At 38.1% G+C, this 25,246-nt stretch overlaps 1 protein-coding gene across 1 annotated transcript; it reads left to right on the top strand.

The window, feature by feature from the left end:
- Positions 1–2,307: 2,307 nt before the first annotated feature.
- LOC585590 (protein SDA1 homolog) lies at positions 2,308–22,400 on the top strand. Its single transcript, XM_030980968.1, has 17 exons — positions 2,308–2,474; positions 5,273–5,377; positions 5,875–5,973; positions 8,753–8,935; positions 9,530–9,630; positions 10,249–10,306; positions 11,072–11,152; positions 11,803–11,904; positions 13,038–13,110; positions 13,687–13,848; positions 14,406–14,541; positions 15,007–15,181; positions 16,317–16,443; positions 17,560–17,753; positions 18,415–18,603; positions 20,350–20,511; positions 21,602–22,400. The coding sequence occupies exons 1-17, from the start codon at positions 2,385–2,387 to the stop codon at positions 21,650–21,652; spliced, it is 2,088 nt and encodes a 695-aa protein (XP_030836828.1). The 5' UTR covers positions 2,308–2,384; the 3' UTR covers positions 21,653–22,400.
- The last annotated feature ends 2,846 nt before the right edge of the window (positions 22,401–25,246 follow it).

The following is a 25,246-nucleotide window of genomic DNA, read 5'->3' as shown; positions in this document are numbered from 1 at the left end:
CGAATCGTCTTCTATCTTTAATAATTAAATGAATCGTCAAAGCTTACCTGCCATGCGTGGGAGGGGGGAACTGAATAAAGACAAGGATTAAGTGTAATAATTTAATGAAACGTCAAAGCTTCCGGGGAGGAGAAAATGAATTCAGACAAGGATTAAGAAACGAAAACAGTACAACGAATCGTTTTTCATATAATTATTTAACCTCGGGCAATTTTGTGCCCCCGGTAAGAAATTCTTGGATCCGCCACTGAGTGCCCAGGGGCGCATCCACGTAGCGATTTTTCCGGCCCGGGCCCTCCCCCTTAGCCCCCCAAACGATAAAAAAAAAATAGGATAATAACGTAAAGTTTACCTTTTTTAAAACACAAAACAAAAGTGCCCCCCCCAAAAAAAAATAAAAAAAATAAATAAATAATAATGATAATTGATTCAACGACCGGCTGAGTCGGCGCTAAATTTTTCCTCAAAAACTCTATCAAAAAGGGAAGAAGAAAGGTGCTCTCCCCCCCCCAGCTTAGTCGACGCTAAATTTTGAATTAAGATTTGGCACCCCCCCCCCTTACATCGCCGGCTGGATCTTCTGCAGGCGCGGATCCACGGGGTGGGGGTTGACGGGTTATTACAAAAATAAATTCTTACGAAGAAGGCCAAAAAACCAAAAAAGTGGTCTTACCCACCTCCTCCCCCTCCCCCCCCCCCCGGTTATTTACCGGCTGGCTGAGTCGGGGGAAAAATTTCCTGAAAAAGTGGTCAAAAAAGTGCCTCCTACCCCCCCCCCCCCATCCCACCCCCACTTATTTACCGTTGGTTGAGTCGCAACTAATATTTTCTCACGGATTGGGCCCCCCTCTTCCCGCCGGCTGGATCCGCCACTGTGAGTGCCTATAGTAAGAAGTTAAAATAGTGGGAGGCTTCAACCCATTGGTGGTTAAGTGGGACCAGAGGTCCAGTTTTACTAGCCCACTTCTTTGAAATTTCACTTTATCTCAATCTGGAAAAGGAAGGTATCGAGATAGAAACGCGGAAAATGCCTGATTGCTCGAAAAAAGGGGGTTGTTCCTATAGCTGGAAAACGTTTGGTGGAATAGTGGAAGGATATGCCCCCTCATTCAACCCATGGTGATTAAAGCCGCTCTAAAGTGTTGGGAGCTCCAAATTCGCCCCACATTTGACACAATTTTACCTTTTTTTTTGTTCGAGGGGGGGGGGGGGGGGGGTTGTTGAGTTAAAACAAATAGTGCTCAGGGTGACAGTATCAGAGATTAAAACAGGGCACTACTCGCACCCGAAATATGATACTTACCAGAGTTGAAAAAGGCACTTATAATGGAAAACGGGCATCTATTGAAAAGGGGCTCCTATCAAATTTGAATAGAAGCATTTATCAGAGGTAAAAGTGGGCATTTATGGAAAAAAGGAAAATGGACATCTATCCAAATGAAATAGGGTACTTATTATTAGAAAGGGAAAGGGGCACGTATAAGAGCTGAATAGGGTTATCGTACCTAATGATACTTCGAATGGAAAAGGGGCTCTTATTAGGCAGGAACTGGGGCACCTATCAGATGTTAATAGGGGAATTTATAAAATGGGTATTTATCAGAAGGGGAGCGGGGGCAATTATTAAAAAGGAAGAGGGGCGCTTGTCAAATTAAAAAGGGTACTTATCAAATTTGAATAGGGCCAAATATCAGAGGTTAATTGAGGGGACACTTATCAGAAAGTGGTTAGGGGGATAAAGGGGCACTTATCATACCTGAAAAGGGGCACTTAACTGAGATTAAAAAGGAGACTTATGAGTTATGAGAACGGAAAAGTGAAACTCTTTGCAAAGGAAATTAAGGGGCACTTAATATCGAAGGACAAATTGCATAATTCTGATGGAGGGTATATAACAGCCTTCTGGAAGTGGATTATTCCCTTGCGCTGTCATTGACTGCTGAGCCTGGTCAATGTGGGACTAATAATTAAAACTGGACCTCTGTCCTCTGGTCCTACTTTTCATGGGGCGAATCCTCCCACTATCCCACCATAGATTTTTCAGAAACAATCTACCGTTTCCCAATTTTTTTTTTTTTTTTTTTTTTTTTTTTTTTCCTGTTTTTATTGTTATTTTTGAAAATTTCCCAAATTTCAACCTTCAAGGATGGAGCTGATCGGATTACTGGGCGATTTTTAGGCGTTGCACATCTCGCGTAACCGTGTATCCGATATAAATGTGTATTGGCTAAAACGTAGCGCTACATCGGCTGGCTTGTTAATGATGTGGGCTGGCTTATTTTGTTGGCCAACGACCCCGGAAGTCTTATTCGTCGCTAAAAGAAAGGTAACACTACACGTGAGTGACTGAAGTAGTCAGCTGTCCACGCTTGCGAAGCCTCAAAATGAGCGAGAAAAACAGAAATAAACTCCCGAATAATCTGCCCCAGTTGCAGAATGTCATCAAACGGGATCCAGAATCATATACTGAAGAAGTGAGTATTTTTGTATCTATATGTCGTTATGTTACGATGGATAAAATATGGGAACATAGTAAGTGTAGCACCACGCACGTAGTTTTATGTAGACGGTTTGCTTCGCATGCCTTGTGTAGAGTTTAAAGGGACTTGGTAATATTGTGCAGATGAGAGAAAATGGTGCTAAGGACATATTTGAATAGATTGAGGCGATAGTTCAGAATCATATCCAGACTTTGACCTGTAACTCTGGTGTGGAGATAACCTACTAAAATATACCCAAGAAAATCAAGTAAATATTAATCAAATGTTTAAATAAATAGAGTAAAACCGCCAAACTTCGGACGTTGCCAAACTTTGGACAAAAATTACTTCAACGGCTCGAACGCAAAATATGAGCCTAGCTCAGGCGGGTAACTTGCATGCATTTGATACTACTACTAACCTACATCGTTAGTACAGAAAGTTAGGGCAGGTTGCCGTCTGCAAAACTCACAAAAAAACATCGAATTCAGAGACAGATTTCAGGGCAGCATCCCACGAAACCGTCGTAAGCACAAGTCCAACGACATCCCATTGAAATGCGTGTATTAATAGGGTGTCTGATCGCGCACCCAATGTTGTGTGCTAAAACCCTTCCCATAGAGATTGTACGCTTCCCTATGTGGTCTACGTGCATTGCGCGACCATCCAAAATTGGTCAATGATTTTATGAAAAAATTTGAAATTCAAACCTTTATAACAAATGATCCTGAAGGTGAAACTCAATAAATGAGGTGTCATATGAAAGAGCAGGTTTTTCTCCATATTCCCCATAGGGGGCCACCCCCAGAATTCTAAAAATATCTTGGTCAAAACAGCGATTGAAATGTTGTTTGCATCCTAGCTTCAAAATTTGCCACTTTCCTGAGCTGCGCCCCCGCGGCTTAAGCAGGGCTAGACGTAAGGATAATATCCAGATGCTTTTTTTTTCGCTAGCCCCAAGGGATCATTTGTTATAACAGTTTGAAAATACCCTTCCCACATTTTTGGAATCAGCTAATTAGGGAGGCGTGAGCTCCGCTCAGTCCAAACCATGGTTACATCGTAACATGTGCGCTTATAGTGAATGAAAGTATGGGTGGCCGATTCTCGCCATAGAACCCGGAAGTGAATACACGTTGTAGTCAATGGCAATATCACGGAGACAACGTGCGTTGTCTCCGCGATATTGCCATTGACTACAACGTGTATTCACTTCCGGGTTCTATGGCGGGAACGGCCACCCATACTAGTCAATGGCACATATCGCGGAGACAGCGTGGCTCAAGCTTGCAAGTCGCGCATTGGCTGAGCAACTTGCGTACGATATGCATACGCTTGCATATCGCGCGATACAGCTGTTTGGCTAAATTTAGCAAAACAACATAACTCTGCGTGTACGTCTTTTTCGTCGATTCTGAGCAAAATGCTATGAATATTTCAGCGTTTTGAAGGGGCTGTATCTTTTGATAGAAACATCGGCGAGACTTGAAATTTGAAATGTATTATTTTGATTACATTTTTAATTCAAATATCAAACAAAAATGGTGAAAAACGATCCCAAATTGAAAATTGAAAAATCGTTCAGACACCCTAGTATTAAGTTTAACACGCGTTTCAATGGGATGTCGGTGAACTTGTACTTATGACAGTTTCGTGAGACGCTACCCAGGTTACCTGGATTTTTACAGTCCCTTAACAGGGGAGTTAAGGTATAGAGCCTCCAATATATCGATTACAAACAAATCCTTGGCATATTTCAGGTGGATTCTGCCAAAATTATGGGAGCTACTTTACTGAGATACTTTTTCACTATATCGCGAAAATTTTCTAATGGCGGCCGTTACCACGGACCTAGGGGTACTATACAGGTACCCCTACCAGAAGATGGCGCTCTTCCAAACTTCGGACAGGCAACGTTGAGTGTCATTTTGACTACGAAAAAATAGCGCTTTCGTAAGATTTTAGCACCAAAATATTGTGTGAGTGTTGGCCTTTCTGATAGTTATACCTAAAATAAATCTACCCAAAACGAGAAAATAATATTTTTTTCATGAAATCAACGCAGTCAAACTTACCCCCGTCGAATGATTTTTGATCCGGTTTCCAAACCTCCGATGAATGCGCACTTTAGCGCGCGCTATACGTGCGCTATGCGCTATACGTGCGTTATACGTACGTCCGAAGCTTGGCATGAAAAAAGGTTCGGCGGGTAAGTAAATATTTCTAGTTTTCCATTTCCTTTACTAATTTTCTTTTAATGACATACATAAACAGTATTTGCACAATAATAGTATATTTGATCTTTCAATAATTAAAAAAAGAATTTAATGTTTTCCCCTGTTTTGCCTTAAATGTCAGAAGTTTGGCGGTCTTACTTTAAATGGTCACGATTTAAAAGTTGTTACTAGACTATGTTTCTTACCTTTTTGTGCCAATTTTCTTATTTTTTGGGGGAGTATTTTTCGGAAAAAACATTGATATTAGTATACACTTTCTCACAAGTTGCACTGCATAATGATACAGATGATGGGTTGTGGGCGGGCACGCCTCAATGAAGTTGTCTCGTTAGTTACGCGGTAGATGTATGCACTTTTATTGTGCAGCGGTTTGCCTTGAAACCTGTGAGAAAGTGATAGACTCTGATACTAATATCAACGTTTTTCTGAAAAATACTCCATATAATTTGTAAACACACAGTTTGACTCCATTCCTTGTGCTAAAAAAGATATCATCCCAAACTGATATGATCCTAAACTGATATGATCCTAACAATTGCTTCTTTTGCCATACAGTTTCTTCAGCAGTATCGACACTACCAATCCAATGTGCAAGTGTTTCAGCTGAAGCCCTCACAGTACTCCAAGAGTCTGGAAGAACTCACCATGTTTCTGAGTCAGGTAAGAACTTTTTCCTCCATTATTTCAGGTCTCACAAATGATTTAGAATATATAAGAAAAATTATATTCCTGAATGTCTATTTTTAATAGCAGGGGAATTCTCTTTAAAAAAAAATTAAATTTAATTCAAATCATTTATTTCCAAATTCCAACATCAATCAAAACAATGTGTAAAAAACAGTCAATGGGCAATAAAAACATTATAAAAATATGACATTTCAATCAAACGATTAAGAAACAAGGTGAAGAAAGGAAAAAAGTAGACTGTATAATACATAATTCAGTATTGAGAGACTACATAAAAAACATAAGTGGATGATAGGAAAATGGTGAACACAATGAAAGCTTGTTAGAGTGTGTCCACCTAGTTTATGTATTTGTTTGTCTTTACATTATTATTATAACATTTAGAGATTGGTCAAACAATACTTTGTGATGTTCAGGTGACTAAGAATAATCCTAACATTATATATTGCCTTTCCTTTGCTCTTTACCAGGTTGCTCACTGTTACCCTGAACACCTATCAGACTATCCTCAGCAGCTCAAAGACCTTCTGCAGACCTACAGCACTGTGCTTGATCCTAACATGAGGATGGTAAGATACCCAGTAATGGCAGGGCTTGCCCTTAACTTTTTTGGAGGTGGCCAGCAGGGCCACTTGGGTAGGAGATCTGGGTGGCCAAATGGATTTTCAGGTGGCCCCACTTTTATGCGTTATTAAATAATGCAAATGTTTAATAAAAAAAATGCATAAATTATACATGTTAAAAGCAGCATGAGCTGCATTTAATAATGAAAGGTGAGTGACTCTTTAGACTCTCATTCCAAATCCTCTCTCTTTGTTTCTATACTTCTGTCTCAACTTCACTTCAATGTTTTTCTCCCTTTCTCCTTGACTATCATGCATCACAAGGACCCCCTCCCCCTTAAGTTAGGATTGTACAGGGCACACAAGGCGCCAAACTTCTGCTTTTCTTTGAGCTCCAAGTTCTGTTGGAAGATATAAAATTGATTGTATATTTACTTTAGGCCCGAGTCGAAACGGGTCCCCGCCTGGGCCCCGACCGTCGAGCCGAAACCCGGTTTTTGGTTTTCGGGTATCGGGTTTTTCAAAATTAAATTTCACACTGATATTTTGAAATATAGAACTAAAAATATGGAATTCACAAACTTATATTTCAATATAATCAAATAAATATGCTTTAGAAATAAATGGATATTGTTTCAGTTGACGGTAGGTGTTTTTATCGCTCTAAAATTGAGGCTGCAAGAAATGAATCACGCTTCGTGGTACCGATCGAGTGCGTTCAGAAACGGAAGTGGAAATAGATCTGTGACCCACTGAAGACAGAGCAAGAAAATGCCACACACAAGACTAAAATATTGATCAGACTATTGCAATTAAATCGTAATACTAAAGGCATTAATTTAACTGTCAAAATATATCCACAACACAATGGTTTATCCTTGATAGTTTGATGAAGGAAAATAAATTAGAGCTCTTGAAATAACATCGAAGTGCCTTTCGTTCGTTCTAAAAAATGCGTGTATAACGGCAAGCAGAAGTTACGAGTAAAGCTTGATATGCACGTTTAAATCCCTACACCGTTATCCGACCTGATCGGAACAATAAGCATTAAACCAATTAAAAAACATCACGCAAGACTTTAAGGGACTCCAATTCAACAAAATTACCGTAAAATAATTATTTGCTTTGACAAATAATACTATAGATATTCATAATATCTTACAGAAATAATGATATTTCATGAGCTACGTACTCGATATCGAGTTCAGCTAGCCATCATTTTGAAATGAGACGTAGTTGTCATGCATGCAGCGCAGAATGCGGCAGCTTGCAGCTAGAGAGGGAAAAAAAACATCACGTAATAGTCACGTGAATATCACGTGATCTCAGGCCCGCGCTTTTTCCTCTCTCTTCTGCATACTGCCCTCTACAGTCTACTGCATGACAACTACGTCTCGTTTCAAAATGATGGCTAGCTGAACTCGATATCGAGTACGTAGCTCATGAAATATCATTATTTCTGTAAGATATTATGAATATCTATAGTATTATTTGTCAAAGCAAATAATTATTTTACGGTAATTTTGTTGAATTGGAGTCCCTTAAAGTCTTCCGTGATGTTTTTTAATTGGTTTAATGCTTATTGTTCCGATCAGGTCGGAACTTACCCGCCCGAAATCTCATGCGCAGTTTGTAACTGCGCAACAAAGAGTCGAGAAGCGTACTAGCTGTGCTGCAATGCGGATATCGACAGCTGCCCTATACGCGGTAGCATACTATGATAGCGCTACGCCTATGTACCGGCCGGGCCGGGGTGGCGGCGGCGGTGGCGGTGTGTACAGTACCTACGCGACGGCGTGCATCGTTTTTATAAAGTTAGTATGCGAAACGAAACATTTCCTTGTTTGATAGATCGGATTGCGTCGCTTGGAAAAGCTTGGAAAAATAAATGTCGCCTCGGTTTCGGGTAGATCTAAAGGTTAAACAAGTTGTTGATAAATAATTTATATATTACTGTCCAAATATTTGGGTGGCCAGCCGGGCCATCTAGTCGGTGATTTCAGGTGGCCCGACAGCGTTTCAGGTGGCCATTGGCACCGGGCCACCGCTAAATTCGAGCCCTGAATGGGATGTTTGATGGCATCGTGTATTATTTGTTTATTTGATTTATTAATTAATTTTTTATGCATGTTCACAATTTCACAATTCATTCAAGTTAACATCACATGAAAAAAATATGATATAACAAATCATTTTCAATTTTACAATCCATTTGAAATGACTTCACGTGAAAAGAATATAACAATGTTTTATCAAAGACAAGTTGCAACTAATGTACAGTTTAAAGAATGAAAACACAAAGGTGATGTGCTACCGGCCTTATTTTGTCTATGATAAATGGTCAGGATTAGGGTTGTGGGTTGGGCTACAGGCTTTAGGTGTAAGGTCTAGGGTTAGGGTTAGGAATAGTGTAACTTGTAAGGTTGAAATTAAAAATTGGATTAGTGGTAAACGATAGTTGATCATGGAGCAGTTGTTGGACGAGCACTGATGTGTCATTCAATGGGCCATTTTTGTAATGTAATCAAATTAAATGCACAAATCTTTATCAAAGTGCCTTATTACAAATTATTTCATTCACCTGTTATAAGTGATTGAATTTCAGTACCGGTAGTCAGAATGCGATTTGCATACATTACGTGCTGTTAGGTAGGACTAAGCAATAATGTTTGTCCTACCTAGCATTTTTAGCAACAATTAATGTATGCAATTCACACTCTGACTATTGAAATACAATTAGTCATAACAGGTGAATGAAATATAACTTTCCAATGCTCTTCTACAGACACTGTGTAAAGGTCTGATCTTGCTGAGGAATCGAGGGCTAGTCTCCCCGACCAGTCTCCTTGGGTTGTTCTTTGAGTTGTTCCGTTGCCAGGACAAGGTCCTGCGTAAGATGCTGTTTGATCACATCGTCAATGACATCAAACGCACCAATGCTAAACACAAAGACAACAAGCTCAATACAGTAAGTAGTGCTCAATTGTGTTCATTTATCTTTGTATAAAGAACTCCACGGAGAGTCGAAGAGACCAGTCAACACAATATATATTTTTGGGGAACTATTTTGGGTTCCATGCTTGTAAACTATTTTCAAAATATCCGAAGCTTTAAATATCCAAAGAGGAATTGTAAGTGTGAAATCTCTCTATGTGATGGTCAAAGTAGCTTTTTGCTAGACTACTCCTTTGTTTCTTTATATGCCTTAATCAATCACCTGTAATTAGGTGATTATGCCATCCAAATTTTGTATAACCATTTTGCCTCAAGTCTTTGATGCCAAACTTCTAAATTTCCAACAATGTGTTGTCACAGAAATGTCCAAGCTTTAGTATACACAGTGTGGACTTGTCATATGTTATTGTGAAATTTGAAATAGTTTTTAAACCCTATGATATATTGCCACAAATTTCCTTGGTGAAAAACATAATTGACTGCCCCTAGGATTGAAGATAAATACTGACTTCTTTCTCCCGATCTAATGCCACTTACTTTCCTGTCACATTGCTGCTATGTCGTTTTCTTACTTCATCTTTGTAACATTTTTTTCTTGTGTGAACAGACACTACAAAATTTCATGTACACGATGCTGACAGACAACAGCTCAGTGGCAGCCAAGATGTCTCTAGATGTGATGATAGAACTGTACCAGAAAAATATATGGTGAGTATGTCTAATTCCCAACTATTTAAAAAGAATATGTTTCTCTCTCATTGTTATGTTTCTTTCGCTTTGTCATTTAGACACTGCACAATGTGCATACATGTACATTGTGGGTGGGCAAGCCTGAATATTATAGCCAGGAAAATAATTCTTTTGAAAAGCGCTTAAAAACAGAGGTGCATTAAGTGCCATATAAACCCAGAAAATTAATCCAATACCATTCACATAAAGTTGACAACTGAATTATAAGTTTTTTAATATTTTGAGTATGTAGAAGCAAATTGATTTGTCCCAATATGTTTCTTGAAAAGGTGTCATTATTTAAGCTTAAATGTATAAGTATTCCAAAAAGGCCCAATTTCATCCAATCCAGCTTTAATTCTTGAGTTACAAAAAACAAAGCATCAAAGGTACATGGGGTATGAACAATTCAGTTGTTCCTCACCAAGCCGTAAATATAAGCTGAAGCCCAATGGAAATACTTACGCTAATCCTGCGCAACAAATTTTGAAACATTATTTACTTCATGACCTAATTGTTTGATAGTCTTTTCAATTTTTTTGCTTTCAAAAAGATACTACCTGTATGTTTCATGTTGTGTTTGATTTGTTTTGACAGGAATGATACCAAGACAGTGAATGTGATTGTGACAGCTTGCTTCTCTAAAGTTACCAAGGTAAGGACTCTCGCTTGGTGTTACGCTTGAGTAATACCTGAAAAACAATTGAAGGGCCGGAGCAGGCATTTTTGTGTCAGGTTAAATAAATTTATAAAGAGCAATAACTTCACAACATTTGAACGTCTGAACGAGCCTTATCCCACATGGTCATTATCACAGTGGCTTTGAAATTTTAATCAGCATATTGAAATAACATCATTGTTCATTGCATGGGGAAACAGCAAAGTGGGGAAGGGGGACTGGTGGCTCGAGTATGCTATAAACTACAGCTGAGGTGCTGTGATTCTGTGTGAACTGTCATGGCTCTGTCAAGAGAGTGTGTCATAGCTAGCAGATAGAAATAGTAGGGACACATGCATTCAGTGTGCAGGCTCCAAGGTCGATTCATTGAGCTCCAATAGTTGTCTCCAATGACCAGTCTCTATTGAAGAGAAATATTTTTGAGCTCCATCAGTCACAATGTACATGTGTGATCAAGTATGTTTGTGCTGTTTCACAACTATCTTTCCTCTACTTGCTATGGAGCATGCAGATTTCTTTTTAATGTTGAGTTGAGTCGAGTTGAGTTTAGGTTTTATTATCCAAACTTTCAAATACAGTAATATAACAATAATAACAATAATAAATGTATGTTTAACAAATATCTTGAATGAATAATAGTGACCAGAAAATAGCATAAAATGCTAATTATGTCTGGTACCTTTAAAGTAAAGTATCTTAACATTTAACAATGTATGTATATCATTATCGTATCTTGTTTAGATCCTGGTCACGGGTTTGAAATTCTTTCTTGGGTCAGACGAGGAAGGAGATGATGATGATGACAGTGACAGCGAATCAGAAGTAAGCTTCATGTTTCGTCTTATTTTACATGATCTTATTCAGGGAGAACATCTCATTGTTTTCATCAAAGAAACTCAATATTTCCCTTCTCTCAATTCCTACGATGGAACAGAGTTCTTCATGGGAGGAAGGTGATGCAACATTTGCTCTTTCAACAATTGATCCAGGTATAATTTCTTCAGAGGTTAATGTTTAGAATTGGGAAAACAATTTGATTTTTAAGGAAGAGGGTCGTCAGTTTCCATGTGCAAAAGGCCATGATTCGCTAACACCAAACTTGGTGGAAATACCATTAATGGGTGTACAAGTTTGCACACAGTACACCTTTAGTCCAATCAAAAAATACCCCTAGTATCTCTCAGAGTCTTTGGGTTGGGGAAAAGTAAGATAATGACTTTACCATAGCCCCATTTACACATCCAAAAGACCATTTTGAAAAATCATCAATTTTTTGTACTACCATAACTACTGGAAAATAAAACATGAAAAACTGTGACATGTCCATGCCCTGCATGCATTGGCGCTGAAGCGAGGGGATTCACATGACGAAAAACCGGTATCTCACCGAAGTTTGCTTTTACACTGCAATGTTATATGTCCTTGTGCATCATAATATATTTGATGGTTATTGTCTTGTTTGATTATATTAGGATGAGGGAACTGTTGCCAAACATATCCTCATTGGGAAGAAGGTGAACAAGACATCAAAGAAGAGACAGAAGAAAACCAAGAAGGCTCTCACAGTACTCAGGGTAAGTGGCTCTGCAATATTTATGAGGTGTATGCTTATGAAAATATCCTGGAAAGGAAGGAAAACCAACAAAGAGATATTGCACATGGCAGGGCATAAACAAATTGGGCTGGTAGGATTAGTCAAGGAGATAAAAAAAAGTCAAATACTCTTTGTCATGCTAAAAAGTTTTGTTGGAGGGAAGAGTAGAAGGAACTAGACCGAGAGGGAGACCTAGGATCAACTGGGAAGAGAATGTCAAGTGGACTGAAACTGCAAGAGTGCACCAGAATGGCAGAAGATAGAGTGAAATGGAGAGGTGTTGCAATCAACCTCCGAACCGGGAGAAGATACTTAGATAGATAGATGCTTATTTTGTGGTCTTGGAATGGTAATATCATGTCCTAAAGAGAACTGTGACATTTGGAATGGTATTGTGAACTTTAAATTCTGTAAAGTGCTATCGTATAATTGGTTTTGGACATGACCATGGAGGGAAACAAACGTGTGTTTCGCTACATGTACACTGATACTGTTGACATTGTGTGCAGTTCTTATGCCCCTCCCCCTCTCCCACCAGACAATCCGCGATCTGCCTTTCCAATCCATCCAATCCAAAAGATATTTGATATAGCGCCTTTTCCTTGCAGTTACAAAGCGCTGCACACATGCTCGACAATGTTTGGGCCACTTAAAAACAAAAGTTAGACACTTCTTAGAGATCAGCAAAGTATATGTAGGCTGGTAATAAAGTAATTTCTAGCAGAAAAGATGTGACTTGAGTAGTTTCTTGAACTGGTCAACAGATGAGGCAGTCTGCACAGCAGTAGGTAGTTCCTTTGTCATAGCAATTGTAATCTTAATCTCATTTCTTGACATACTTTGAATTTAAAAGTTTGTACTTGTTTGAATCCAGTGTGCTAAATCATATGTTTTGTGTAAACATGAATATATGAATGATTCATTTTGACTATTTGTCATTATAAAAATGATGCGCAGGTGGGTCAGAAGTTTCTGCATGCACACAATTCCACCGACCCATGAAATCAGATTGCAGGGATTCTTCTACCCATTCTATATTTTGTTTGATGAATTTGTTCTTTCATAATCTTTGACTCATGGATGTACTGTATCTATTCTTCCCCCCTCATACAGAAGCACAAAAAGAAGCGAAAGAGGAAAGAAGCATTCAACTTTTCAGCATTGCATCTTGTCCATGATCCTCAAGGTTAGTCTAGTGTATTTGAAGAAAAAAAAAGATTTTGTAAGGATCAGATTTATTGCTGTGATTTTGGAGTATGCCTGAAATGTATCTTTTCTTGAAGAAGATTATATCAGATATGTGTATTTTTTTAGAAACTGTGTGGTGTTAGCACTCATATTCAAATCATAGATTACAGAACTCAATGAACAATTTACAGGAGAAACTCAGCAATACTTTATATCCATGACATGATGATGATGAATGATGATGTTGATTTCATGCGTTCTAGCAGTATACCAATTATGTTAATCAGTGATCGGTCCTCTTAGAAAAACATTGCTGTATGGGTGCATCATTGCTGTAATCCATGTTCAGGGAAACCTGTATATAAAGACCGCTCAAGGGAAACATGAAAAATGGTCTTTATGGGCGAAAATGTGGCCTTTATGTACAGGTTCCTTTAGTAGAGGTTTCGATTAGAAACCATATTCAAGGGAAACAAAAAATGTGGTCTTTAAAAACAGGTGGTCTTTATGTACAGGTGGTAGCCAAAGCAGGTTTGAGTGTATTTTTTTCTTCTTCTCTTTTCTCTCTGTTCAGACTTTGCCGAGCGTCTTTTCAAGCAGCTGGAGAAGACGACGGAGAGGTTTGAAGTGAAGCTGATGATGATCAACCTCGTCTCACGTTTGGTTGGAATACATCAACTCGTCCTCTTCAACTTTTATCCTTTCCTTCAGAGATTCATCCAGCCATCTCAGAAAGGTCAGACTTTTGACCTCTCGTCAAGCCTCATTCTCATTACATGCCTCATTTAATAACTCCCTGTGTAGTGTATTTCAGATCTCTTTATCTTTTGACATACTAGTGAGAAGTGAGAAGCTTAAAGATGCAGAGTAGTGGGGTTTGATCAATGATCAGTTGTCCATGTCATCTCTGTTTCTTGAGCTTTTGCTCCGGAGCATTTTTTTTACCATTTTAATGGTTCCACTAGGTCTGTAGATTGAAAACATGATATATCAAATTGAGGGTTCAGTGACACAAAGACGTAACTCCATATTTTGCCAAAATGAGTATTTGATATCAAAATGTTCAGAAAAATGTGGGCTTTCCAGGAAACCCAATGACTTAACTCCACTCCACACCCCATTGAAGTCAATGGCTAGTGAAACATAGACTTAACTCCATAAGGCCCAAGCGCTCAGTGACACATAAACCCCTTTTCTCAAAATGGCCAAAATGGAGCGACATCTTTGTGTCACTGACCCCTCGAAATGAAATCAAGAATAACAAATTTCATTGTGGCTATTTTAATTTTTCAGAGGTGACGAAGATTCTGCTGTACACAGCGCAAGCCACCCATGAGCTCGTACCACCTGACATCATTGAATCTGTGCTGAGGACTCTAGTCAATAACTTTGTGACTGAGAGGAACTCAAATGAAGTCATGGCAGTTGGGTAAGTGATTGTCTGTATGTAGCTCCATTCCCATATCCCATGGTAAACCATCGTGGCATATATGAATGGCTTTTAGTGTCTTGATACTATAGAAAGCTCCACACTGCCTGGGTTCCTTTCAAGCTATCTGAGTGAAATACAATACAAAAACAATTGAATTGTGTCTCTGAATTGTATCTGTACCCTTTAGCATTAAACATAACTTGCTCCCATGTTGAATGCAGTTTTTTAAGTGTGTGCTCGATGTCCAATTGCAATGGGTCCAGACCTGCTTCAGGACATGACCTTGTCACTGAATAGGACCATTACTAACCCACCTTACTTGTACTTTCTTCTCAGATTGAATGCTGTGAGGGAGGTTTGTGCTAGATGTCCTCTCGCAATGGGTCCAGACCTGCTTCAGAACCTAACCTTGTAACTGAACAGTCCCATAACTAACCCACCTCACGTGTACTTTCTTCCCAGGTTGAATGCAGTGAGGGAGGTTTGTGCCAGATGTCCCCTTGCAATGGGTCCAGACCTGCTTCAGGACCTGACTCAGTACAAGAACTACCGTAGCAAGTCCGTCATGGCCGCATCAAGATCTCTCATCCACCTCTTCAGGAAAACTAACCCAGAGCTTCTCCACAGAAAAGACAAGGTAAGTGTGTGTGTGTGTGTGTGGGGAGGGGGGAGGGGTGGAATTCATCCGACTACCAATTTGTCTGTTTTAAGACGGAGCAGGCATTAACTCTTATCAACCTTTATCTCTTGTGGATGGTGATGTTAAAGGTCGGTCCCCAGACGTAATCATATCTGAGTGATACACGTCTGTAAAAAACCCAATTACACACAAATGCACACAACTCATACTCTCTAATACCTTTTTAATGCCCTTCTAGCTCTCAACGCGTGAATAGCTAAACTCATCATGTAGTGAAATATAGCACATTCACTTTAGATGTTTGACTAATCGCTGCAATGTGAGGAAGTTTTAAAGTTTAGCACGCAGAGTAATATCTTTCCCCAATTGAAATAACATTACATAACATAGTAATATCATGTCTTACAATATCCTTGCCGTAGGTCAATAATTTATGACTGACTTTTAGTCGATATCCCTGATAAATTTTGCCAGGACCTGGGCCCCGTTGCACAAAACTTACCATTGATGGTAACTTTGCCATCAATGGTTACTACCATGGAACCCTTGATTTTGATTGGCTGTTGAGCCCTGTTACCATGGTAGTTGCCATTGATGGCAAAGTTACTATCAATGGTAAGTTTTATGCAACGGGGCCCTGGAATTTCTTTTAAATATGTTTGTGGGTGATACCTCCCTACTGTTTTGATGTCAAGGTACTCTTTCTGATCACTCCTTCTGCTGCCAATATAGGGTTTCCAGCTTTTCTGAAAAAATCAGGGAAAACCTGGAAAATGAGTTCCCTTTTTACCAGTCAAGGAAAAGTTGGTTAATTAAAAATTACTAAAATCAAGGAAAAATTTGAGGGATCTATTTAGCCTCTAAAGAAAGGAGCCAGCCTCTTATGTTGACTTGTGTCCAAACAGCATATCCACTGGCCATGTAATACACCTTATATGCTGTATTGCCTGTAGAACCGATTGTTGATGGTGTTTCCCACTTAAAAAGGGTCATATTTTGAAACCACAACAGGGATAATCAAGGAGGAAATCAGGGAAAAAGCTGGTAGTTTTGTTTCTATGAAATACTTGGAACTCAACTCTGCTGTTACCAATTTTGTTTAATTAAAAATTTCATTTTGTTTTGATTTCAGGGTAAGCCTACAGAGCAGTCCACAGAGGCGAAAGCAAAGGAGTTCGGAGAGCTAGTAGCACCAGACTTCATCCCCGGGGCAGAGGTGTTAGGTGAAGAGAAAGAGGAAGATCAGGACGAGGATAAAGGTATATCGATTTCTTAAGTTTATCAAAAAAAATAACCTCTTTGGTTGGACAATCAAACCTGTCTATAGTGACTGCCCAAGGGAAACACAAAAAGTGGCCTTTGTAGACAGGTGGTCTTTGTAGACAGGTGGTCTTTGTAGACAGGTTTTTTTAGTACATGATTCAATGAGAAACCATTTTCAAGGGAAACAAAAAATGTGGCCTTTGTAGACAGGTGGTCACTAAAGCAGGTCTGACTATATATTTGTTTATATGTAATGAGTGATCAATAAGAATGATGTAAGTTGACATATTGTTTTTTATGATTAAGTTACTTATTTAAAAAGGGACCATCTACCCCAAAAATGAATTGTATAATCAATTGAGATGTAAAATCATGTAAAGACATACATGTAAAAATAAATGGGGTATTCAAATGTTAAGTAATTGAAATGGTAAATAATTATTGAGCAAGTTAAAAAATTAAACATAAAGGTAACACAAAATAGTTATCATGAAATCAATGATCATGCGCCCTCTTATAATGATAAAAATAATATTGGATATTTATATAGTGCACATATCCACCGCATATGGTGCTCCAGGGGCTCCAATATTATCCTGGCTCCGCTAGGCTACCATATCGGCGCTCACCTCATTCCAGGAATTCTTTCCTGTCGGTACCCATTTAACACCTAGGTGTAGAACCGCAAATGTAGAATAATGTCTTGCAAAATGACATTAGTGCCGCTGGAATTACCTTGGGAATAATAATAGTTCGTCCTTATATCGCACATTTCAGGATATATATTATTACCCCGGTCATCGGATTCATGCTTACCCGCACACAAGGTATGCACATTCTCCACTCCCTGGGGAGCATTCCAGCCAGTCGCCATTTTACAAGCGCCACTTGCTAATCAAACCACATTAGCTTTCGCATCCTACCGGGTAACCATTTAACACCTGGGTGGAGAGTGGCAAATGTAGATCAATGTCTTGACAAAGGATATTAGTGCCGCGTTAGGACTTGAACTGCGGACCTTGTGATCGACAGTCGGGTGACATATCCACTCGACCACGACACCTCTACACAGAACATTTTATTTAATAAATTTTTTACCAACCTAATTTTAGATGGATGGGAGACAGCAAGCAATGATTCCCATGACAGCGAAGACAGCTGGCACAACGTGGTTCACTCTTCGGACGATGAGGGCGACGCAAAGGAGGGAGCGGAGAACCCTGCCACGAACCTCACCATGGAAGAGAAAGTGACTCGAGCCACGGCCATCAGTCAAACCAGGATACTGACCCAAGAAGACTTTCAGGTTCGTTGACCTATTAACCCCAAAGTGAGCCCTGCAAGTGGGCTATTCATTTGTATTTCTTCATTTGATAAGTTTTAATCTGCTTCAAATGGTTTTCATCAAGAGAGTTGTCTTGTGCTTAAAGACACATAGTACTTGGCTCTCATGGGGAATTGAGTATCATTCGGTAAAGTCATTATCTTTAACATTTCTTTCGCCCCAAATCTCTCTGATAGTCTAGGGGGTATTTCTTGATGCGACTAAGGGTTTGCTGTGTGCAAAACTTGTGAAGTGAAAAGAACATTATAAGGCAACATTTACCTGTGAGACTTGTTGAAAGATTTTTCTGATGCTCACATTTTAACAATTCTTTCCCACCAGTTTCTTGCATTGCATTTTCTAACTTGCTCACTTTGACTGTTGCTCATTCTATGCGTATATATTGTAAGAATACCTTGTATTGTTATGACTAATTAGGCTGTATCCCTCCTATATCATGTTAATTGTAAAAATGAGTAATGTTGTCCTATGTATTGTCTATGTTCTATGTAGTATGAGTATCATGTATTGTCCTTTGAAACGTAAATTATATCACACTGGTGGACATTATGTATGTTTAAAATATGTATGTTTACAATAGGATTTAGGACTAATTGAGGAAATAATGTTTCAATTTTTGCAGGCAATCCGCACGGAGCAGGTGCGGAAGGAGCTGGCCAATGCGCCTAAAGCCAAGGCGGGACGCAAGAGGAAGAACGTGGAGATAAGCAGCGATAAGAACCAAGGAGGGGAGCTTCTCTCTCTCAACCAGATTGAATCCATTCATTACAAACCCAAGCATGACAGAGAAACAAGGATGGCTACCCTTATGGTAAGATCCACTCACTTATTTGCAAAGACTTTTCAAAAATCAACTCAAAAGGGTCATTTTAGTATCCTGCTTTAGGTCCCGTAGAAATCATGATTTCATATTACTTTGATGTAATGTTCGCTTAAGATGACGGACAAGGCCATTAATTGCAATTGTGTTCCGTGCTGATGGAAGGAAATACTAGTTTTGGTTGTTCAAGAATTTGATTGTTTTGATGAAAACAATAATAATAATAGAATTCTTTTTGGTACCTGTATATTTCTATCGTAACCCTGTGAAATGCAAAGAAATAAAAAGAAAAAGAAAAGAAAGAGGGGTGAAATTATGCTTTTTAGAGGTGTTGTGGTCTAGGGGATAGGTCGTCGTACTGTGGATCACGAGGTCTGCGGTTCGAGTCCTGCCGCAGCACTAAAGTCTTTTAGCAAGACATTAATCTGCATTTGCCACTCTCCACCCAAGTGTTAAATGGGTACCTGTATGAAAGAATTCCTTGAATGCTGTGAGTGCCGAAATCGGCAGCCTAGCAGAGCCGGGTATTATTGGAGCGTCTTGAGCACCTTGCATGGTGTGCGCTATATAAATATTAGATATTATTATTATTATTAAATTAAATTAAATTAAATTAAATTAATATTAAAGGGTTGTGGGCGAATACAGATGTTGAACAAGTGAATGTACTGCTACACCCACTCACTCAAAATATATCTGTTTATTATTCTCTGTTCAGCATCCTACAATATCCTATTTGCTACCAGACCTTAAATTGTTACCTCTAAACAAACTAAATCTTTCTTTAATATGGCTTTACTTGTTTCTCTTGAAGTTAAGGTTGCATGGGAAGGAACTCACAATGCCAGTGCACTAAGACTGCCCTTATTTCATTTGAGTGGCATAGGATGTCATTTGGGGGAGGTTCTCCTTCTCCTGAATAGACCAGTGCTCGGTTAGCACATGTCCCAAATGACCCCAAATATCCACAGATCTTCAAAACATGAAGAGGTCCCACTTTGTACATTTTGAAATAATCACTCCTACAGCGATGGAGGTGCTACATAAATAGCCTTTGTTTCCCCTTTTCAAAGAATACTTCCACCTGTGTATCATGGAGTGCACTGCTTCTGCGTAAATGAATAATGATTACATAACTTTCATGAGCACGTATCCAGTATTTTGTCTCCGTGTATTTCACATTCTTTTTAATCAAATCCTTATTTATAACCTGGTTTGCAATTTTGTGTTTGTTAAAATCGTATTTTGTAATTTTCTATATTTATTTATATTTTGATATGTTGATGAAATGTATATACTTGTTTGTGTCATGAAGGGCCTCAACGAAAACCAGTATTTGTTTGCTGATTGGGCTACCCTTCTTTTTAAAGATGTGTTATAAATAAATAAATAAATAAATAAATATTGGTCTGCAATGACCTTTATCTGCTCATGCTCATACTGCAACTACAGTATTACTTGAAATAAAGTAGACTCCCTAACACCAAGTCACACCAAATTCTATGGAATAATACATGCAGTTAGGCATGACACAGTGTGAGAGTATCCACTTTATATCAAGCAATATTGTATGAACTGGCATATAGTAGAGGCTAAATGATATCAACAGCTTCAATTTTTTTTCTCTCGCTCCTGAGTTTCAGGCTGGATGTGAAAGAAGAGCACAATCCAAGAGTGCCTACTGCCCTTAATGAAAAATGATGTATACAACTTCAAATTTTCTTCTCTTGATCTCAGGCTGGACGCGAAGGACGAGAAAAGTTTGGAAGTAAGAGGCAGAAGATGAACCCCCATGCAAGTACTACCAACAAACAGAAGAGAAAGAACAAACCATTCATGATGCTGAAACAGAAATTTGACATTAAGTCCAAATTCAAAAGATCCTTCAGAGAAAAACAGGTAAATAGTCATTCAATCCAACGACCAGGGTAATAATAAGTACAATGTAAAGTGCTTAGAAACATACTTTTAAGCACTATACAAATGTGACTATTATTATTATAAGTTCATGCTGTCCTCAAATTTGTTTACACTTTTGTTTCTCCTCATCAAATTCTCTTGCTCTTTGTATTCACATTAGTGTTTCATATTTTTCAATTTTGTCTTTTAAATGTAAATCAGTTTCTTGTCAGTTCAGTTGTTCTTCGTACACATGTAAGTTAAGTATTTTTTTTAGTGTTCCCTAATCATAACAATCACATTCTAAATTTGAAAAATTGTAATGGATATTTGTTATAACATGGGTATGGGAACCATAAGAATTTCTTTGTGAAATTAGGTATCTTGTTTTATCAGAACTCTGTATCTGAAGTTTTCATCGAAAATACCTTTTGATTGATATGCGTTCTGAAACTGTATTTTGTCTATACAATCTGAAATAAATATATGGTATTGATAGAATCTGATATCAAGAAACATCTGTAATTTATTTTCCTGTTTCTAGATAAAAATCTGATGAAACTAAATGAATTATGTAGCACCCTTAATAGTCTCCAATTCATCTGCTTGGAGCCAGAAAGGCAATGATAATCCATATACTTATACATTTGGTGCGTTGCAAGAAAGTTGCGATTGATTGCAAGTTGCAAAATTTGCAACTGATATTTGCAATTGATTGCAACTCAACATTCTTGCAACGCCCCACTAGTCTCCTAAATTTCCTCAGATTTTGTTAGAATTAAAGTTTTAACAATTTAATTCAATTAACTAGATCTAGCTTTTATTCCCCCCCCCCTCTCTCTCTCTTACTAATGGGACATTGCAAGAAAGTTTAGTTGCGATCAATTGCGAATTTGCAATTAATCGCAAGACTTAAGCTTGATTTTGGGGTTTTGCAATTGATTTGCAACTTTCTTGCAACTCCCCAATAGAATCAACACCCTTGTGGTTCTGAAGAGATGAACTACCCTCTCCCTCATTTTCCCCCTTTTCTTTTGTCCCTTTGGAATCAAATCTTGATCAGTGTACCCAATTTTTGTTCTATTTTCAGACTGCTCTGAGAGACTCCCTCTTGAAAAAATCCAAAAAGGGGAAATACTGATGAATGCGACAACGAGGTTTGATTGAAGGACACATGGGATGACATTGTGTGCTCCTGAAGCAATGAACAGTCTCCTCAAAAATGGAGGATATCAAAGGGGGATAACAAGCGCTGCTTGTAGAAGGTGCAGAGGATCATGTTGCAGATTTCACAAGCTTTGGAAAGCGAAAAAGAAACCCCAAAACTGGAGTCCAAAGTGAAGAATCCTCCCGTGCTTGTTTCCGTCTTATGATATAAGGAAATAAAAGCAAAACAAAAACACTCTGCATTGCTGGAGGAAGAAATAATCATTGCCTTCGTAGCTGGGCTAGAATACAAGATGTACAGATCAGCACAGTCCATGAGGAACCATTTTAAATTCTATGAAATACAGAAAGGTCGTCGACATATTTATCTCATTTAATTTTTAGCCGGAAGGTTGTTCCATGAGACGATTTTGACAGGAGAAATGCTAAATACTCCCACACTCGAGCTGGATGATAAGACATTTTGGCATTGGAGATCATGTGGTAACAAACCATAATTTGGGAACTATCGCTTGGCTAAAAAATATTTGAAATGTCACCTACTTTGTATTTTAAACTCCAATTATTTGTTTACCATTTGTTGAACATTTTAAACGTTTATTTGCCAGTCATACGAGCTATTGATGGAGTAATAATTTTTAGTATTCTATCACAAATTCTTATGATTTGTATATACATGTTATATTGAAATATATTCAATAAATTAATTGTATAATATTTTATTTTTATATTTTGTATCATTTTATTTCATGCTATATGATATTTTTTATTGTACTGGTTTTCATGTTGGAGGAAATGCCTTCAAAATTGGTTTTCATTGTAGATGTCCAGTAAAGGTAGCGATAATGAAAATGATGAATTTAATGATGATGATGATGGTGATTTTATTGATGATGATGGTGATTATATTGATAGTGATGATGGTAATTGGGATAATGTGATGGTGATTATATTGATGATGATGGTGAGTATATTTATGAAAATGATAATGATGTTGATGATTATATTGATGATAATGATGATGATGGCAATGCAGATTATATTGATGATGATGTTGGTAATGATGATTGTGATGGCGACTGTATTGATGATGATGGCGATGGTGATGATGGTGGTTATATTGATATTGATGATGATGACAATAATGGTGGGGGTAACAAGTGAACCATCCATGTGAGATGCGATACAGTGTGTGTGTGCGTGTGTGTGTGTGTGTGAGAGAGAAAGAGAGAGAGAGAGAGAGAGAGAAAGAGAGAAAGAGGTAGGGATAGAATGATTCTAGGATTCAGTGAAGAGTAAATGCGTTGAATTCTTTCGAAATGACGCTGAACATGTGATCCTGTCTTCTTCTTATGACGTCATCGTGAGTAAAGAATGAGTAAAGTAAATTTGTAAACGAGTTGATATGTTTGCCCCCCCCCCAAAAAAAAAATCCTATTCTTGATAATGCAGTACATATAGTGTACGTGAAATTAAAACAATTTTGATGAAAAATCCCCCCCCCCCAAAAAAAAAATAATAACGTACACACTATGGTGTCAAATGTTTTAAAAACAAATCGGGAGCACATACTCACATGTAGGGTAACATTGAATAAGTGTGAATGCGTTCTTTGAAAAGAAATATAGTGTACGGATCGATGTATTTAACGACCCCTTTACATGCAATTGGAAAGAGGAAACAATGATGAGTGAAAAATACGTCCAAAAAAAAGTCGGGTAATATGGCGCTGGTGCCGATGAAAAGAAGAAAAAACAAAAATAAACTTCTGAAATCTCATACGACTGGACCAAGTGTTTCTCAAGGGACCATGGCGTTTTTTGTAAGATTGAGCGATTCATTTTAAGAAATCAAAAGTTAATGAAAAGGACGTTGGATTATAATTTTTTAGGACATACATGAAAGGGCATCTGACATCATCAATGTCTGTTTGGATCAGATTTATCGATTACGATTTTTGAAAATGATCAGCGTAATCAACCTACAGATGATTTATACAAATCGGCTGTCAGTGGGTAAAATGAGAAAATAACACAAATGGCAAATAAAACTAGGGAGGGGTACATTTTTCACTTTCAAAGGGCACTTCTAACCTCCATGGGGCACTTTCTACCCACCACCCCGCTTCCGGTCCTGATATAAATGTTTGTTTGTATTCTATCTAGCAAACCTATCCGATGAATGATTGGAGAAAAGAAAGCTACTCGAGTGAAACGAGCGTCAGTCGGCTGTTATTCATAACTGAGCTATCATCATCAGGACGTCATCGCAAATCTGATCCGATATAGACATTATTATCGGTGATCGGTTACACTGTAAACAAGTTCGGCATCAATAGTCGTCTGCCTTTTGAGTCATAACACACTCGTACTTTTCCAATGTCATTTTTGGCGCCAAAAAGAATACAAGATTTTTTTTCAGTGGAATAACGGCTGAGGTTTTCTGCATTGCCATGGTGAATGACGTGTCATGATAAATTAAGCGGATCGGATCGAAGCGATGACAGCGTTTTGGGTGAATGGGCAATACATGAATGATAGTCAACTTCTGATTTGGAACGTCAGAATATCATTATGAAGAATAATTTCGAAAGAAGTACACGTTCTTAAAAGCCTGCATGTTTGGATTGATTTCTCTGATATTTTTCCTGCACGTTTAATTCAGACGAGGATTGAAAAAAGGTCAGTGCTTTCAAACTTTTGCTCACGAATTTAACATTAAAATAAAAAGAACTTGCCACATACACTTTAAATTTTGTTCTGATTTTTGAGGTGACAGTTTAATGTGATAAAATATGTATGAGCTTAACTTTGAATAAAGTAGGCCTGTATAATAATGACTGAAATACAGAATGGGATAGAAAAATAACAGTGAGGGAGAGAAAATAAAAGGAGGGAACCAGATCTATATAGGGCCATGTGTTTTCTCTTGACCTTCCATATTATGTTGTACTACATTTTGTAAATAATTCTACAATGTAGACGACCTATATGTTTATGTCATTCATTGAAGTGTATTCACAAATTCATTAGAATCCCGATTTTGGATAAAACTATTCGTTTAAAATGTCACTGCCACTAAACACTATCACAATGCGCATAAACATCCCTGGTCCAAGTCATGATAATTATACATGTATACTAATTGCACATTATCAAAACTTTATTTTGATTTCAAATTTATCTTAATTAAATCTTGATATAAGCTTACTTATACGTACTATCAAATATTGTTGACTTGCTAAAATGCAAACATTACAATAAAAGTAGGTAATTTACGTTGAGTTACGACTAACTTTAGGAATACATCACATATCACAATTTGTGGAACCACAACAACTTTAGCTTACTTATTTGAGAATCGGAATCTAACTAAAGTTAGATGAGTCATGAGACGAGACCCCATCTAGATTTAAATCCAACCATTATTGTAGCTCCAATGTTAGAACTTTGGTAGAATCCTTTAAGTCCACTCAACAGTTAGATCATCTCAGGTTAGATTAATTATTCATGAAAGGAGCAGGCGCTTCACTTTTTGCGGCTACGCCATTGATTTTGTGAGCCTAATT

This window comes from Strongylocentrotus purpuratus, unplaced genomic scaffold (genome assembly GCF_000002235.5).
Source record: "Strongylocentrotus purpuratus isolate Spur 01 unplaced genomic scaffold, Spur_5.0 spur5_scaffold_11, whole genome shotgun sequence".
NCBI classification, from domain to species: Eukaryota; Metazoa; Echinodermata; class Echinoidea; order Camarodonta; family Strongylocentrotidae; genus Strongylocentrotus; species Strongylocentrotus purpuratus.
Note: the sequence above shows the minus strand (reverse complement) of the source record. Positions and strands in the feature narration are given on the sequence as shown.

Bases quoted from the DNA above. Each gene is read 5' to 3' on its own strand.
- LOC585590 (XM_030980968.1), top strand. From the start codon at position 2,385: ATGAGCGAGAAAAACAGAAATAAACTCCCGAATAATCTGCCCCAGTTG. The intron at 5,378-5,874 runs GTAAGAACTTTT...GCTCTTTACCAG, and splicing joins TCACCATGTTTCTGAGTCAG to GTTGCTCACTGTTACCCTGA. The intron at 14,542-15,006 runs GTAAGTGATTGT...CTTTCTTCCCAG, and splicing joins AATGAAGTCATGGCAGTTGG to GTTGAATGCAGTGAGGGAGG.